This window comes from Tursiops truncatus, chromosome 1, assembly GCF_011762595.2.
Source record: "Tursiops truncatus isolate mTurTru1 chromosome 1, mTurTru1.mat.Y, whole genome shotgun sequence".
Classification (NCBI taxonomy): Eukaryota; Metazoa; Chordata; class Mammalia; order Artiodactyla; family Delphinidae; genus Tursiops; species Tursiops truncatus.
The window spans coordinates 21,315,805-21,331,274 of NC_047034.1; the positions used below are offsets into that span (position 1 = coordinate 21,315,805).

At 41.4% G+C, this 15,470-nt stretch overlaps 1 protein-coding gene across 8 annotated transcripts in view; it reads right to left on the reverse strand.

The window, feature by feature from the left end:
* TP53BP2 (tumor protein p53 binding protein 2) overlaps nt 1–15,470 on the reverse strand; it is a 215,884-nt gene that overhangs the window by 7,060 nt on the left and 193,354 nt on the right. For all 8 annotated transcript variants that reach the window (XM_073800698.1, XM_073800697.1, XM_033851083.2 and 5 more), the window contains 10 exons: nt 14,599–14,773; nt 13,642–13,823; nt 13,119–13,283; nt 12,507–12,735; nt 10,996–11,109; nt 10,533–10,681; nt 9,301–9,766; nt 7,192–7,967; nt 3,981–4,118; nt 3,151–3,284 (listed from right to left, as the gene is read on the reverse strand). In XM_073800698.1, coding sequence (XP_073656799.1) covers nt 3,151–3,284; nt 3,981–4,118; nt 7,192–7,967; nt 9,301–9,766; nt 10,533–10,681; nt 10,996–11,109; nt 12,507–12,735; nt 13,119–13,283; nt 13,642–13,823; nt 14,599–14,773 — 2,528 coding nt within the window. The remainder of the gene's footprint in view (nt 1–3,150; nt 3,285–3,980; nt 4,119–7,191; nt 7,968–9,300; nt 9,767–10,532; nt 10,682–10,995; nt 11,110–12,506; nt 12,736–13,118; nt 13,284–13,641; nt 13,824–14,598; nt 14,774–15,470) is intronic.

Sequence of the window (15,470 nt, forward strand, 5' to 3'; positions counted from 1 at the left end):
CCGCTCTCACAGATTTTTAAAAACGAGTTAAACATAGATGCTTGAGCCCATCCGAGAATTCCAGCCACAAAGAAAAATGTCGGGACGGCACTGGGGCCAGGGCAGCACCGCGGGTGAAAGGGATCAAGGACAGGAGTGAAAGGACATGCAATTCGTATACTGATCTAAAGCAGGATAGAATATATTTAGCTCCATGTTCTGGAGCATCCAGCCTGATTATTTCCGCCAGGATGGAGGACCTAACGTCTTTATATAATAGGCCTCCCCTCAAAACACGTGCCTGGGCTTCCCTGGTGGTGCAGTGGCTGGGACTCCGCCTGCCGATGCAGGGGACGCGGGTTCGTGCCCCGGTCCGGGAGGATCCCACATGCCGTGGAGCGGCTGGGCCCGTGGGCCATGGCCTCTGGGCCTGTGAGTCCGGAGCCTGTGCTCCGCGGTGGGGGGGGGCCACGGCGGTGAGAAGCCCGCATACCGCAAAAAAGAAAAAAACAAAAAAAACACGTGCCTGTAAATGTCCCTTTATCACCACCAATTTTGAAGGAATTAAGTTGCACATGAAGAACTACCTTTACCCAACATTTTTTTAATCCTAATTCAATTTTAATTGGAAAAAAAATTGCCAATTCAATTCAGACCAGAAAAATGACTGGAAAGTACACATTTCAATCTATATTAGCAACCGGTTAGCAGGAACTTAGGAATACCATAACAAAGAATCTTCTCCACCATCTCAAATGTTTCATAATGTATTATAAATGACTCCAGATTCATGGTAAAGGTGTAAGAGCCGGAACCACTGCCCAAGCTCAGAAGATGGGCTGGAGGATGTTAATCAAGCCCTGAAGTACATGAGATTTCTTTACCCTTTTCTTCCCTCCCCTTTTTATGTTATTCCACTTGGGTCTTTCACAAAAGAAATTTATTTCCCTCCCCGCATATCCCAAACACTATCACTAATAATTTGGTGAATATTACTACAGACTTTTTTTTTTTTTTTTGCGGTACGCGGGCCTCTCACCGTTGTGGCCTCTCCCATTGCGGAGCACAGGCTCCGGATGCGCAAGCTCAGCGGCCACGGCTCACGGGCCCAGCCGCTCCGTGGCACGCGGGATCCTCCCGGACCGGGGCACGAACCCGCGCCCCCCGCATCGGCAGGCGGACTCTCAACCACTGCGCCACCAGGGAAGCCCTACTACAGACTTTTTAACTGCATGGCTTTTTAATTTTTTTAATAGTAAAAAATTATAATCTAAACTCCCAATATTAGGAAACAAAGACATTGTGACACATTAAGAGTTTGTTCTGCTTATGTTGTGAAGGTAAACTAAAAAAGTAGGCATAAAAAAGGCAAATACTGTTTGTTATCACTTATATGTAGAATCTGAAAAATAAAACAAATGAATGAAGAGAACAAAACATGCAGACTCACAGGTGCAGAGACCAAATCAGAGGTTACCAGTGGGGAAAGCCAAGAGAGGAAGAGATCAAGACAGGGATCGGGGACTAAGAGGTACAAACTATTATGTATAAAATAAATAAGCTACAAGGATATTTTGTACAGCACAGGGAATGTAGCTGATATTTTAATAACTTTAAATGGAGTATAACCTATAAAAATTTTGACCCTGTGTTATACACCCGAAACTAGTATAATATTGTAATTCACCTATACCTCAACTTAAAAAAAAAAACCTATTGAGAGCTAAACTAAAAAAAAAATATAGGCATAAAAAATTATACATATAGGGCTTCCCTGGTGGCACAGTGGTTGAGAGTCCGCCTGCCGATGCGGGGGACATGGGTTCGTGCCCCGGTCCAGGAAGATCCCACATGCCACGGAACGGCTGGGCCCGTGAGCCATGGCTGCTGAGCCTGCGCGTCCGGAGCCTGTGCTCCGCAACGGGAGAGGCCACAACAGTGAGAGGCCCGCATACCACAAAAAATAAATAAATAAATAAAAATAAATAAAAATTATACATATATACACATACATAAATGAGCTTGAAGGAAACATATTAAAATATCGATGGTGTTTACTTCTAGATTGTAGGATACAAATGGCTTGTTTTCCTCTTATTTCTCTATTTTGTACGTTTTCCACAATGGGCTCACATTACTTTTATAAATACAATTTTTTTGAAGTGCAACCAAAACTGCTTCTCCAAGAATTATTTATAACAAACAAAGAAATGGAAAGCAATCTAAACGTCTAGCAAGAAGGAGACAGCCACAATGAATGAGTCACAGCCACGTGGTAAGAGATGAGGCTTTTTCAAACCTATGCATATGGGTGTCTGCAACTTATATGTGTATACATGTAAATTTGATATTACAATTATTTCCATATTGAGAGAAATACAGGCTATAAAATTTAAATACTTGCATAAATATAGTGTGATTATAACTTAATTCTTTTTTATATAGAAAGAAGTAAATCTTTCCTAGGAATCATTATTAATCATTAAATCATAATTTAATTAATAATCATAATCATTAAATCATCATCCTAGGAATAATAATATTCGTCATTTACAATAATATCTCCTGGGTTTTAGCCACACACCAGTTCCACAAGATGCTCCATGAAAAATGGATTCCACGGTCAAAATTACTGGGAGAAGTTTACAAATTATAATCCCCTCTTAGACACACAGTAGTTTCAGGGAGGTGGGGGGACCCTGCTTAAATCAGCATTTCTCATATTCACTGAAGCATGCCAATGAACTGTGTACCACTTTGGGACATTTCTTATTTTTATTATTTAACTACTAAACTTCTGAAACTCCATCTGGGAAATTCCCTGGCGGTCCAGTGGTTAGGACTCTAAACTCTCATTGCCAAGGGCCTGAGTTCAATCTCTGGTCGGGGAACTATGATCCCATAAGCCATGCAGTGTGGCTAAAAAAAATTTTTTTATATAAAAAAACAGAACTCCATCTGCTTCCAGAACGGGAGTGAGATGACTATTACATGAAGACATATTAATTCCTTAAAAATGTCTCCCACGTCTCTCCTTCTAGATTACAAGCAGCATTGAGGACACGCACTGACATACTTCTTCCCTTCTAACAGCATCTACAACACTGCTCCTCCGCTGCCTACGCAGCAGATACAATTGAAGTCTGAGTGGAGTTTAAAAGAAAACCTTACCATCCATCACTGTCAGCAGCATTGACATTTACACCAAACTGTACCAGGAATTTAACAATTTCTGTGTGTCCTGCACACACGGCGTTGTGAAGAGCTGTGATACCTTCATCATTAGGTAGGCTTGGGTCATCAACCTGTAACATCAATAAGAACAAGGGTGATCATCACTCAAATTTTTTGTCACCTTAACTGTCAACTATTAACTGGCTCTAGGATCAAGAGAATTGAAAGAGACTCTTGTAGTTTTTTTTTTTTTAAACATAATTAAAACCTTCAGAAGCCAAGAAAACTATACCAAGTACAGTTCTAGAAATACGACATTAAGTAGGCACTCCCTATAAAAAGGGTTTTAAAAGCTGAAGAAGTCCCAGAAACTATATATCCTTATAGTCACTTTTGCTTATTTATCCTCCAACTTCCCACCACAGATAAGCATCTACGGAGAAGTCACGTTTGCCATGGAAGGGAAGAAAGGCCAACTAAAAATATTTTAAATAGCAGGTTTCTGAAAAGTAGGGACCACATCTGTAATTTAACACTGCAGGGTACAAATCCATACTTGAGCAACTTTTAAAGGAGGGTCATGATGTCCCTAAGGAAAGTACCCCCAGTGAATAACTGAACTTCCACACTATTTACTGAAAGTGTTACAGCCACACCTTTAAAACAGAGAAGCCGGTTTGGGAGCATGCTCAAGAGTTCCTCTCAACAACCCCACCTCCCAAAAGAGAAAACAATGCAAAAGTACAGTTCCCTACAGTAGCCTTCTGATTAGAGCTTTAAAACAAAATACAAGGCGGTATATAAGAAACGTACTAATTCAATCGTACCTCATATATAATTCTCTGTACAAGGTCAAATTCTCCCTCCAAAGAGGAATCGAGAAGTAAAGCAAGGGGGTTGAATTTCACCCTCATTCCATGAGCAATCCGGTCTGAACCAGTTTTACGCAAGTTTGTCCTTTTGCCCTGCAAAAGAAATGCACGGAAGGTTAAGGATCCCGGTCTAAGCAAGAGACCAAAAAACAACAAGAAGGGAGGAATAATATCTCAGCTGAGATAGTAAAAGGAGCTTTGAAAATACATACATATATATATATATATAAGAACATTTTTTTTTAGCGCTTAATGAATAAACCCACGTAACTAAGTGGGAAGAACCTAATTCTTTAAAGCCTAGTGAAAACTACATTTGGGTAACATGCGCTAAGAGTATAATCTGCAGTAGGAAGCAGGCTGGTTCTCTGTCAAGGATCAAAATTAGCCAAGATTGGTCTTTAATTACCTAATACAGTAGCGCCAGCCCCACATTAATAAACTGGGCAAGAGCACAAACTGAGAATTGCGAGAGCTGACATTTATTGAATGATTATTCATTTATTCCTCTTGAAAACCCTATTATCCCATTTTACAGATAAGGAAGTTGAGGCACACAGCCAGTAAACATCAGAGCTGGAATTCAAATCCAAGGAATCTGGCTTCTTCAAAGCCCCTCCTTTTAACCATATCCAACATAATGCCTCCTGGGGGAAGGGGAGTGGAGCATATTATGAAAGTAAAAAATAAAGATTATTAGTCTGTCTTAGACATACCAGGGAGGAATCCTACAAGTCTTAAAATGCTATCACTATTTTATATTTAAAAATTTAACTGTACTCCAAGACACATGGGTAAATTAACCATCTTTTCTACATTTTAATATGTCAGGCTTAAAAAACTAAGGCAAATGTTAAAACTAGAGCTAACATCCTATAAGACAGGTTTCTTAAACACAGCCAACAGAGTGGAAACATTTCCTAGGGTATGATATGCTGCACATACTTCTCTTTATTTTATTTCAGGTGTGGAAAACTACTGAGTTTTGAAAAACGTTAAGTAGCAATGAATATATTTCATAAATGTACAATGGCTAAAATGTTTCTGTCTCTTGAAAAAAAGAAAACAAGAGTAAATATTACATGGCTGAGATAACACAACTCACAAACAGTACAATCATACCCACTTTCAAACAACAGCACGAGACAGTGGCTTCTATTTCACTTGAACCAAGAAGAGAAAAGTTTATAGATCACCTTCCCAGGAAGAGAATAACAGAATCTCCCATGTTTAACTCAAAGAGAATCACGCCTCAGGATGGAGCAGCACAGAACTGTTAAAAAAGTGTTAACCTCTATTTTAAAACTTTTTTCACTAGAATTCAATGTTTACCATATAGAATTTTTTTTTTTTTTTGGCGGTACGCGGGCCTCTCACTGCTGCGGCCTCTCCCGCTGCGGAGCACAGGCTCCGGACGCGCAGGCTCAGCGGCCATGGCTCACGGGCCCAGCCACTCCACGGCATGTGGGATCTTCCCGGACTGGGGCACGAACCCGTGTCCCCTGCAACGGCAGGCAGACTCTCAACCACTGTGCCACCAGGGAAGCCCTACCATATAGAAGTTTTAAACAAATGTCAACTGTAAACTAGTAGTTGAGACAACTTTGGATAATCATTATCTTTGACTTCTACCACATCTAAAAGATGTAATAAGGGATCAAACATATAAAGCACTTAAAAAAATACCCTTACAATATGCTATGGTGCTTCTGCCCAGGTTTTAAAAATTCATAGCTTGGCATCCTACTGAAACAAAATGACTTCAAACTAAACTCTGAAGAAAACAACTTTGAAGACATTTTGGGATTCTGATCTTCTTTCACCTATCTCAAAGTGACAAAATAAACTTCCAAAGAAAAGCTTAACATTTGGAAGGAGTGCAGAAGACACGTCCAAGTCAAAACATACAAAGCTTTAGAATAACTTAGCGTCATCCAAAACCTACGGGATGCGGCAAAAGCAGTTCTAAGAGAAAAGTTTACAGTGATACAAACTTACCTCAGGAAACAAGAAAAACCTCCACCTAACCTTATATCTAAAGCAACTAGAGAAGGAAAAACAAACAAAACCCAAAGTTAGCAGAAGAAAAGAAATCATAAAGATCAGAGCAGAAATAAATGAACTAGAGACGAAGATAACAACAGAAAAGATCAATGAAACTAAAAGCTGGCTCTTTGAAAAGATAAACAAAATTGATACACCTTTAGCCAGACTCGTCAAGAAAAAAAGGGAGAGGGCCCAAATCAACAAAATTAGAAATGAAAAAGGAGAAGTTACAACCGACACCGCAGATATACAAAGGACCAATAAGAGACTACTACAGGCAACTACATGCCAATAAAATGACTGTCCACACTAGAAGAAATGGACCAATTCTTAGAAAGGTACAATCTTCCAAGACTGAACCAGGAAGAAATAGAAAATATGAACAGACCAATTACAAGTACTGAAATACAATAACAATGTCAGAGCACAAGGAAACCTGAGGGATCGCCATGATACCCAGAGACTTCAAACCAGGCTGAAGGAGAGGAAGAGGCTGAAGAGGGTCCACCCCCCTCTCTGCTCAGTTACCTCCCCCAGCCCCCATTTCATCTAGAACCCTTCCAATTTTATCAGCATTGGAAGTTTGAGGTTCCACCTAAATATGACATTGAAAATAAATTTCACTGCTAGAAAAAGAAAAGTCTGAAAGAGTGATATCACCAATGAGAGAAGTTAAACCATCTGCCCGATTTCACAGAGCTAAACTAGTGATCGAAAGTTCCAAATCCAGGTCTTTTCATTCCCAGTGTTACCTCCCGTAATATGTGACACCAGCTAGAGAAGAAACAGCAAACATGGTGTTTATAGGTATGAGAGCAAAACTTTGTTTCCTTCATAAAGAAAGGGGCTCTTCCCCCCAAATTAAAATGTTTGTGATGCTGAACATATTGCGTTTTGATAACATTTATAAGATCCACTCTGTGCCAAGGGAACTGTAAAATGAAGGGCAAGCTGTAGAACACATTGGCTACAACAGGCGGTTTAAACATGGACCATCTTTGGTGAATGGCCGGCTGTAAGTACTCACTGGTGTTTCACTGAGTAGTGACGACTAGCCACCTAGAAAGCTGTGACAAGACAAAAGGTTTCTGCAGTGACCACAAGACACCACAGTACTTACAGGAGGCAGAGAAACCTGCCCAGTGATCTCAGGCGGACGCAGGCTCACAGGGTCTTCTCCTGGGCCTTCTGGCTCCCCAGACGGGTACGGCGGGGGTGGGTAGGGGGGGTACTCTTCGAGGTACACTTCAAGCAGAGGGGGAGCCTCTGGGTTTGGCTCTTCCACGTTGTTCTGGAAACTTGGACTGCTGTCTGGGACTCCTTCAGGCTCATACTCAAGGCCCGGAGAAGGAGCGGGCAGGTCACTGCTCTCTGTACTGGCGCTCCCTGCTTCCCCCGGGGATACCGGCTCAGGGGCCAGAGGGAGCACCTCCTTCTCTGGCTCCACGTGCAAATATGGACTCTGGGTCTCCAGCGGGCTTTCCGGGCTGGCAGTCCCAGAAGTGGACTTGGATGCGTGTGCCGGGACAGAGATGGTCTCCATGGCGGCGATGGTGGTCCTCTGATACAGAAGTTTCTGAATATTCGGCCCATTAGGACCCTCTGGTTCTGTAATGGAGCTGCGTTTCTTTAGTGGCCGTGGTGCGTTCGACAGTTTCTTTCGCAGGGCTTCTAGGTCAGCGTCGCTCTGGTTTCGGTAAGGATTCGATAAGAAAGGCAGTAATTTCGTTGGGCTCAGTGGCCTAGGAATTCTTTCGTTTTCATGGGTCTCCTGAACTGAAGAAATGGGCTCTGTTTCAGGTTCCGGGCTGCCAGGTTTGCCCTGGGTATTGGAATAAATGTTCTCTGGGAGCTGCTGTGGGTTCTGGGCAGTAGCAATCACAGGCTTGCCATAAACTAATTGGAAATGGAAAAAAAAAGCCCTGATTAGTATTAATTAAACAAAACTAGCAAATAACAGACATAGCTAACAATAATTAAAGCCTCTTTTAATTTCAGTTATTACATAATACCCTTCAATACAACTAATTTTTAAAAATAACAAATGACAAAGCAAGGTTTCCATCGTTGCATAATAAACTTATTACAGAATCAAAACCCTCATTGATTGTAAAGAGGTACCATTATTTTATGTACCAATGTGAAAGAAAATGTTGTCAATTATAATTGTAAGAAATCACAGACCATAGTATCCAAATTTAAAATGTAAAAATGTAAAAAAAAAAATTAAAATTAAAATAAATAAAATGTCAAAATGTGAAAAGAATTTAGAATCAGTGAAAACTGGTGATCCTTTCACGTGTCCAGATTAAAACTAAACATGCACTATCCCATCTTTCACAATTTTCAAAAGGAAATCAATGTGACAAATCATTTGGCTTACAAAATTATTAATAACCACTTCTATTTACCAAAACTATTCTCCTTAAACATTCTGATTACATCATCATTATCTAATTCCCGAATTATTATATTAGCAGTTTTCACCAGACTCATGAAAAAGAGTAAGATGTAGCATATATACTAATTCTCTGCTGTGTAATTACTTTCATGACATTCTGGGCCACAATTACGTGCTTATTTCATAACTAGAAAGCCATTTTCATTCCATTAAAACACAGTGAATTTTATTCCAGTCCCATAAACTAATGACTCTTAGAAAGAACCCAACAAGTTACCAAATTATGTATGTTGAACACAAAGTAATCTTTTTGTGTTTTATATTTAACTAGTAACTGTGTCCTCATTAGAACAACTTAAAATATAGTAGAGAACATTAAAAAAAAATACATATACAGAGGCAGTTGTCTAAACCTCTAGGCACCAAGAACACCTGGTCAGACCTAGAGTGAAGACACATCCCTCTGCACAGCGATCCCCTGCAGGCACTTTTCCCCACTCACCGAGGAGCTCGTCCGTGAGCGGGAAACAAACGCACACAGGAAATTCAACACAGAAGGCTATGTCATCGCTATAGGTTTTATGCATCAATTTTCATATTTATTTCATTTTATTCACCTACCATCTTCAGCTACTACAGTAGCTGGCATTTAGCACAAACTCTTTTAAACTCCCCATGAAGAACAGAAGCCATAACGAAACAAATCTCTTAGGACAAAAGCATCAGTCAAAAGAGGTACACGTCACTGTGCTGTTTACTGATCGACGGCAGCTCTGGCGTAGGATGGAAACACATCCACGCAGGTGAAGATGAGACCAAGAATCTTACCACTCGGAAAGTGGGGCCCTCGGGAATGGGACTTGGTCAAGGCGCTCTGCACGGCCTGCTGGAAGTTTTTGCCGGGAGCCTGGTGCTGGGTATACATGGAGTATATGGAGCTGGCAGCCACGGTCTGGGGTTTCCTGAAGGGCGGAAGGAGGGTGTCCTTGGAAGGCTGAGGCGTGAAGGGCCGGACGGCAGCAGCAGGGGGACTTTCTTGCTTAGAACCTGGAGGAAGGGTCTGGTCCGCTTGGCCAACTGAAGGCATGCTGACAGCCAGCAGGACCCTCTGCTGCTGCCCTGCTGGTTTGGGTTTGTTTCCCATGGATGCGACAGCCGCTGACAACTGCTGAGGGTTTCCATCTGGCTTAACGTCTGAGGGCGACTGATTAGTTTGTCCAAAATAAGGCAAATTAATCTGTTTTGGTTTTGATGGAACAGGAGGTGGTACCTTCGCTACATTCTTATTTGCAGCCTGTGAACACACGACAGCCGATTAAAATACTGTGTAACTGGGTGTACAGGATGTTCCAGACACCCTAAACTGCACAAATGTTAAGTACAGACTGAAAAGACTAGCTCTGCATTTAAAAATCATTAAAAACTCTTAAATCTCTGAACTAAATCACACGTAAAAGGCACTTCAGTAATGCAATACAAATCCTGCCCCGTACGATTTCCTCCGCATTGCCCCTTCCTATTTGGGCAACTGTAAGTGGCCACTTGAAAACTTTTAACTGCCATTTTTCATATTCACGGGTGACACCAATAACTGAAAACCATTCTCGTTCATCGGAACTTCACGCAATCTGGGCCACGTGGTTAAAAAAAAAACTCCTAACTTGGAGCATGCAGCCACAGACTGCTTATCAAAGGGTGGGATCCTAACAGTTACGGAAGATTCATCATCAGATTGCTTGACATAACCTAAGCTCCAAATTTTGAAGAAACAAGGTAACTGAGCAGCACAAATACAATGTTCTTCAATGCACTAGTATTTTTTTTAGAGAATCATACAAAATATGACCCAGAAGCAAGCATGTTAGTCATGTGCCAGTAGGATGTGAGACCACAAATATACTCAAGCAACAGGATTTAAAATAACAGAATGCTGTTGTATTTTCTAATCTTCCAGATAGATTTTTTTTTCTCTCCCTTACATAATACTTTCTCTCTTCTAAAAAAAAAAAAATGTATATAGAATTACCATTAAGTCTTAAAACTGGGATACTCTCAAGTACCTGAGCATCCCGCAAGATATCTTCACTGCTCTGGTTCTTCCTGAGGGTACCAAAGGCGGGTGGGGCAGCAGACTGGTCCACGGTGTCAAACATTGAAAAGGGACGCACTTTCTTCTCCTTCTCCCTCAGCGGAACCTCCCCATCATCAGCTGAAGAAGACAGGGAAAAAAAAGAATCACGCTGATAACCAAACTGCTTGTAATAAAATTTCTTATTCACACATGTTTCTCTCTCCTCAAACGTATACCCACTAAATGCTCTTCTATTCTTAAATTAAGTTGATTAAAGGATAACCCAACACTACAATGCTAGTACCTTAATTCCCTGGCTAAATGAAGCTGTTCTGGAAATAAACACAGTCCCTGGTCTTAACACACTAGAAAATAAGCTATCTAAAAAAGGATACACAGAACCTTTAGATGCCCAAAACAGAATATCCAGGAACAGCACAAGTAAACCTCACCTTGGTCTGGAGCATTTCCAGAGCTTTTGGACACAGAAGCAGAGGCTTGTTGGCTCGAGAAAAGATCTGCATTCGGAGGAGTCCAATCAGGGCCAAGCAGATGGATTTTAGAGCCTAGAACACAGAAAAGCAACTGCAATAACCTGGCATTCTAAGGAGATGTTTAATGGTTCACTTTGCTGCTAAGAAGTTAAATCTCTAAAAATGAGTTTAAATCTCAGACTCACAAAAACCCCAGTTAAACTTACTTAGAAAACATCAGATTTTATACTTGTAATTGAAGAGTGCTCCTGCTGACTCAAATAAATTAATCACCATCAACAGAAAGTCCGTTTGAAGCAGCAAGGACGCATTACTCCTCACCAGGTAAGAAAACGTCACCATCCCACCCAGAAAACGACTTCCAATCTAGCAGACCAAGGGCTCTCTGGTGTGTCTTACATAACCACCACAAGTGATGCACACACAACAAAAGCAAAAGCACGGACTTTCAGCCCATGACTCTGACCACAGTCTTGGGTAAATCAGAGTATTCAGGTTTTTTCTACACTGGTATTTAAGTTTCAAAGCCATAGCTGTTATTTTTCCTTAAAAAACAAAACTAACTCTTTCTACAATAAAACCCAGACTATGCAGCACTACTGCTTCACAGTGGCAATTAATGCAAAATAATAAATAATTTTAAAGTTAGCTATCATTTACACATGATAGTGGTTACGGAAAAGAGACGATTCTATTTTTTTTTCTCCAGGGGTGAGTTTAATAAGCTCATTAAAGGATGCTTTTTGCCCTGCTTTTCCTGCAACTCTCCCTTCATTTTTTCCTCCTATTATAAAAGTCTGGCTTGCACCTGCCCCCCGCCCCCGGCCAAGTATCTGAGGACTACACACAGAATGCAAAGACCACTAACACAACGAGCCTCTGTTACTTTCACTTTTATCTCCCAATATGTTTACCTTTATTCTAAAAATTATCATCAGGCAAATTCTCACACAGAAACATATACGAATAGCAAACACCAATCATCAACAGAATGGACCGACTGTCTTGCATTCTGTGGAGACAACACCACTAACATATCTGGAGTTTTTATACCACAAGGAAAGTTCTCAAGTTATTAACATCAGATCAAAACTTCCTTATTAACGAGAAGGAATTCAAAACAATTTCCAGGTTTTTAAAAACCTGATGTTTTATTTCATTTCCTGAACAGAACCCTAGAGTACTTAGGGTTAAGAAAATTATCATTTCTTAACCCCAAAGAACACAAGGAGATTCTTAGAATTGCCACATGAACAAGGGATAGGAAGACATCTTTTTAAACTCAAACCTGGAGGAAAAAAAAAAATCTAAATTAAAAAAAAAAAAAAAGACTTGCTGTGAAGCACAAATAAAAGAAAGGTATACAAAAACAAACAAACAAATAAATAAATAACTCAAATTTGGGGGAAAATCATAGTGAGCACGGGAGCAACTCAGCCCTGGAAGAACTTGGAAATGCCTGGTTTTACCTTTCACTTGTGAAGCGGCCCCAGATCTCATGTTGGGCAGTGTCTGGACTTTCATGGACCCCTCGGAAGCCTGCGTGGCCCCAGGCCCATCGGGCAGGGCTGGCTTCACCAGAAGCTCAGGCCTCGAGGCAATCCGGGGCATAGTTGACGACTGGATATAGGGACCGACCGCAGCCACTCGACTCGGCCCCGACGCCCCCGGCTGGGGCAGGTGTCCATCAGACGAAACCTTAGGAGAAAGCACAGAGCCTTTAGTATTGCAAGTCAGGCTGGATCTGACTCAGAAAAGCCCGTGACGTGTTCATAATTTTGTTAAAAATCGGCACTTTCAGGATCTAGCCATCAAATCTACAAGAGATATCCCCAAACAAAAACACCCCATGGTGAACTCTCACCCACACTTTATTACAATAATTAGAAAAAAGAGCAGAGCTACGTAGGTGATCATATTAAAAGTATAAGAACAGTGGATTCTCTTTCAAGAAGTCACAGGTCCCGTTCCTTTCCGGAGGACGCACCGAGCAATGATTCTGAAGATGCTGCTGCAAGTACTGACCTCACTGGGATGGTCATCGTCCCCCTCCTCCCGCCCCCTGCCAACAGCACACTTACTGGAAGGTTCTCTTTCTGCTGCAGGGCCGCCTTCTTCTTCCACAGCCGGTCCCTGAGCTCATTAACACGCTTGTCCATGACCGCCACTTCTGAATTGCGCTTATTCAAGCACTCCCTCTGTTGTTGCAGCTTGGCATTCTGCTCCTGGTTCAGTTTGTTTCTTAACTGAACAAAATTAAGGGAATAAAAGGTAGCCAAGGAGTAGGAAGAAAAATTTCTCAAACAGATAATCACATGGTTCGCTATCATACAATTTCTAAAAATGTAAGGTCCCCCCACACTTCTCATCTCATGGTTTAAAATTAAGTGTTGGACCACCAGCTGTGGTCATAAAGAACACCTCAGATTTCCTGTCTGAGGTACTATAAAGTTTATTCTGGATTCTGCAGGGTTTAGGTCTTCCTCCCCCTCCCCGCTTTAAGGAAAAAGAGGCCGAAATCCAGGACTTCCTGCCGCTTGTGTGGACAATGCTGTCGTCCTAGAGAGGATGTGCCACTGAATGTCACGGGCGGCCACAGTTTACCTGCAGCTCCTTGTACAGCCGATCAAGCTCAGCCACCGCGGACTGGTTGTCATGGTGACCATCAATCCTGCCGTTCTTGAGCATCTCTAGCTGTCTTGTAAGTTCCTCTACTTTTGACACAGCCAGAACGAGCTCCCTCTGCTTTTGCTGGAACAAACTATTCATCTGTTCAATTTCCTCCACTAAAGTAAGAACAAGAAAAGCAACAGTAGTTGAAAAGAAAAATGAGAATGGACTGCTTTCCGGGCAACCAGGATGTACCATAAACTTTCTCATAAAAAGTAGAGAAATTTTTCAGGAATGTCCTAGAATCAACCTATTCCTTTATAAGCACCTCTAAATCAAACAGACATCTCTAAATCAAATCACTAAAATTTTAATTAAAATGGTATTGTAATAGATGGAGCCATTATATGCATAAAAATCCTTACCTTCATCAAATTTTCAGTCAAAAATTAGAGAGAAGAAAGAGGACTTCAATGCAGGGGGCCTGGGTTCCATCCTTGGTCAGGGAACTAGATCCCACATGCATGCCGCAACTAAGAGTTCACATGCCACAACTAAGGAGCCCTGGAGTCGCAACTAAGGAGCCCGCCTGCTGCAACTAAGACCTGGTGCAACCAAATAAATAAATAACTAAATGGGGGGGGGTGGGAACTACTACTACTACTACTACGTTTTCCAAAGAGAACCTGGAAACCTTGTCCAAAACATTCAACAGCTGAATTCAATTCAGGGGGAAGCAGCAGCATCAAAACTGCAGTGAATTATACTTTTCCAAAAAAATCCTTTGAAGTTGATCTACATACAGAGTCTCATCTTATTCTTCTTACTTACTGCAAATTCACATAAACTTCCTACACCAACGTGTTTTCTTATATCAATGCGTTTCCTTAACCCAAACAGTTTAACACTGTAGCATTTAGCACTGAGGTAAACCAAATGGGAGCAACTCACCAAGTTTCCCGTTGCTTAGCCTCTTCTGTTCCACGTGGCCTTTAAGTGCTCTCACTTTTTTCAGCTTAGCTTCCTGATTCTCAGCTATTTCTTTGAGCCTCTTAAGCTTTTCCTGTTCAGCAGCTTGTTGCTGCTGACGCTGATCTTGCTGTTTCAAAAACTTTAAGCGCTGCTCCTGAAGATATAAGCCATCATCAGACATGGCATTTTAAACAGCAGACCACGAACCCACAATTAATCTAACCACACCCTGAGGTGCCCAGGCTGAGGTACACCGGTGGCGTTGCTCTGGTCTCACCATCTGTCCTACACACTGCTATGAGAACCACCTGGGGCGTTTGTGAAAAACAGACTCTCCCGGGCCCAAGCCTAGAATCTACCTCTTAGGGGGTAAGATCCAGGAACCAGCATTTTTATCCAAGTGGTCCTTGTGCAGCAAGCAAGCAGTGATCCTTGAACTAGTTTTCATGAGCTGCGGCTATAATTTTAAGAAGGAGCTCATGTAGAGGGGGAGGCAGTAAAAGAAAGCTATTAAATGATACACTTCGAAGTCCAATTTGGATTCAAACCCAAGCTCTGCCATTTATTAGCTATGAGACTTTGGGCAAATTACATAATTTCGCCAAATCCAAAAGTCTGTCTCCACCTATAAAATGAGATGATCACTAGTCCTCCTAGGGCTACAGTGAGGATTAAACGCAATATGAAATGTAAATCTCTGTCAACAGTATTGTACATAGTTAGTACACACTCAATACACTTAGAAAAGAGCTAAAGAACTACTTAGTGCCTTCAGAAAACTGCAATAATGCAACTTACAATTTTATTTCTATTATATTAAAATTTTTAACTGAGTAATACAGCCACACAAT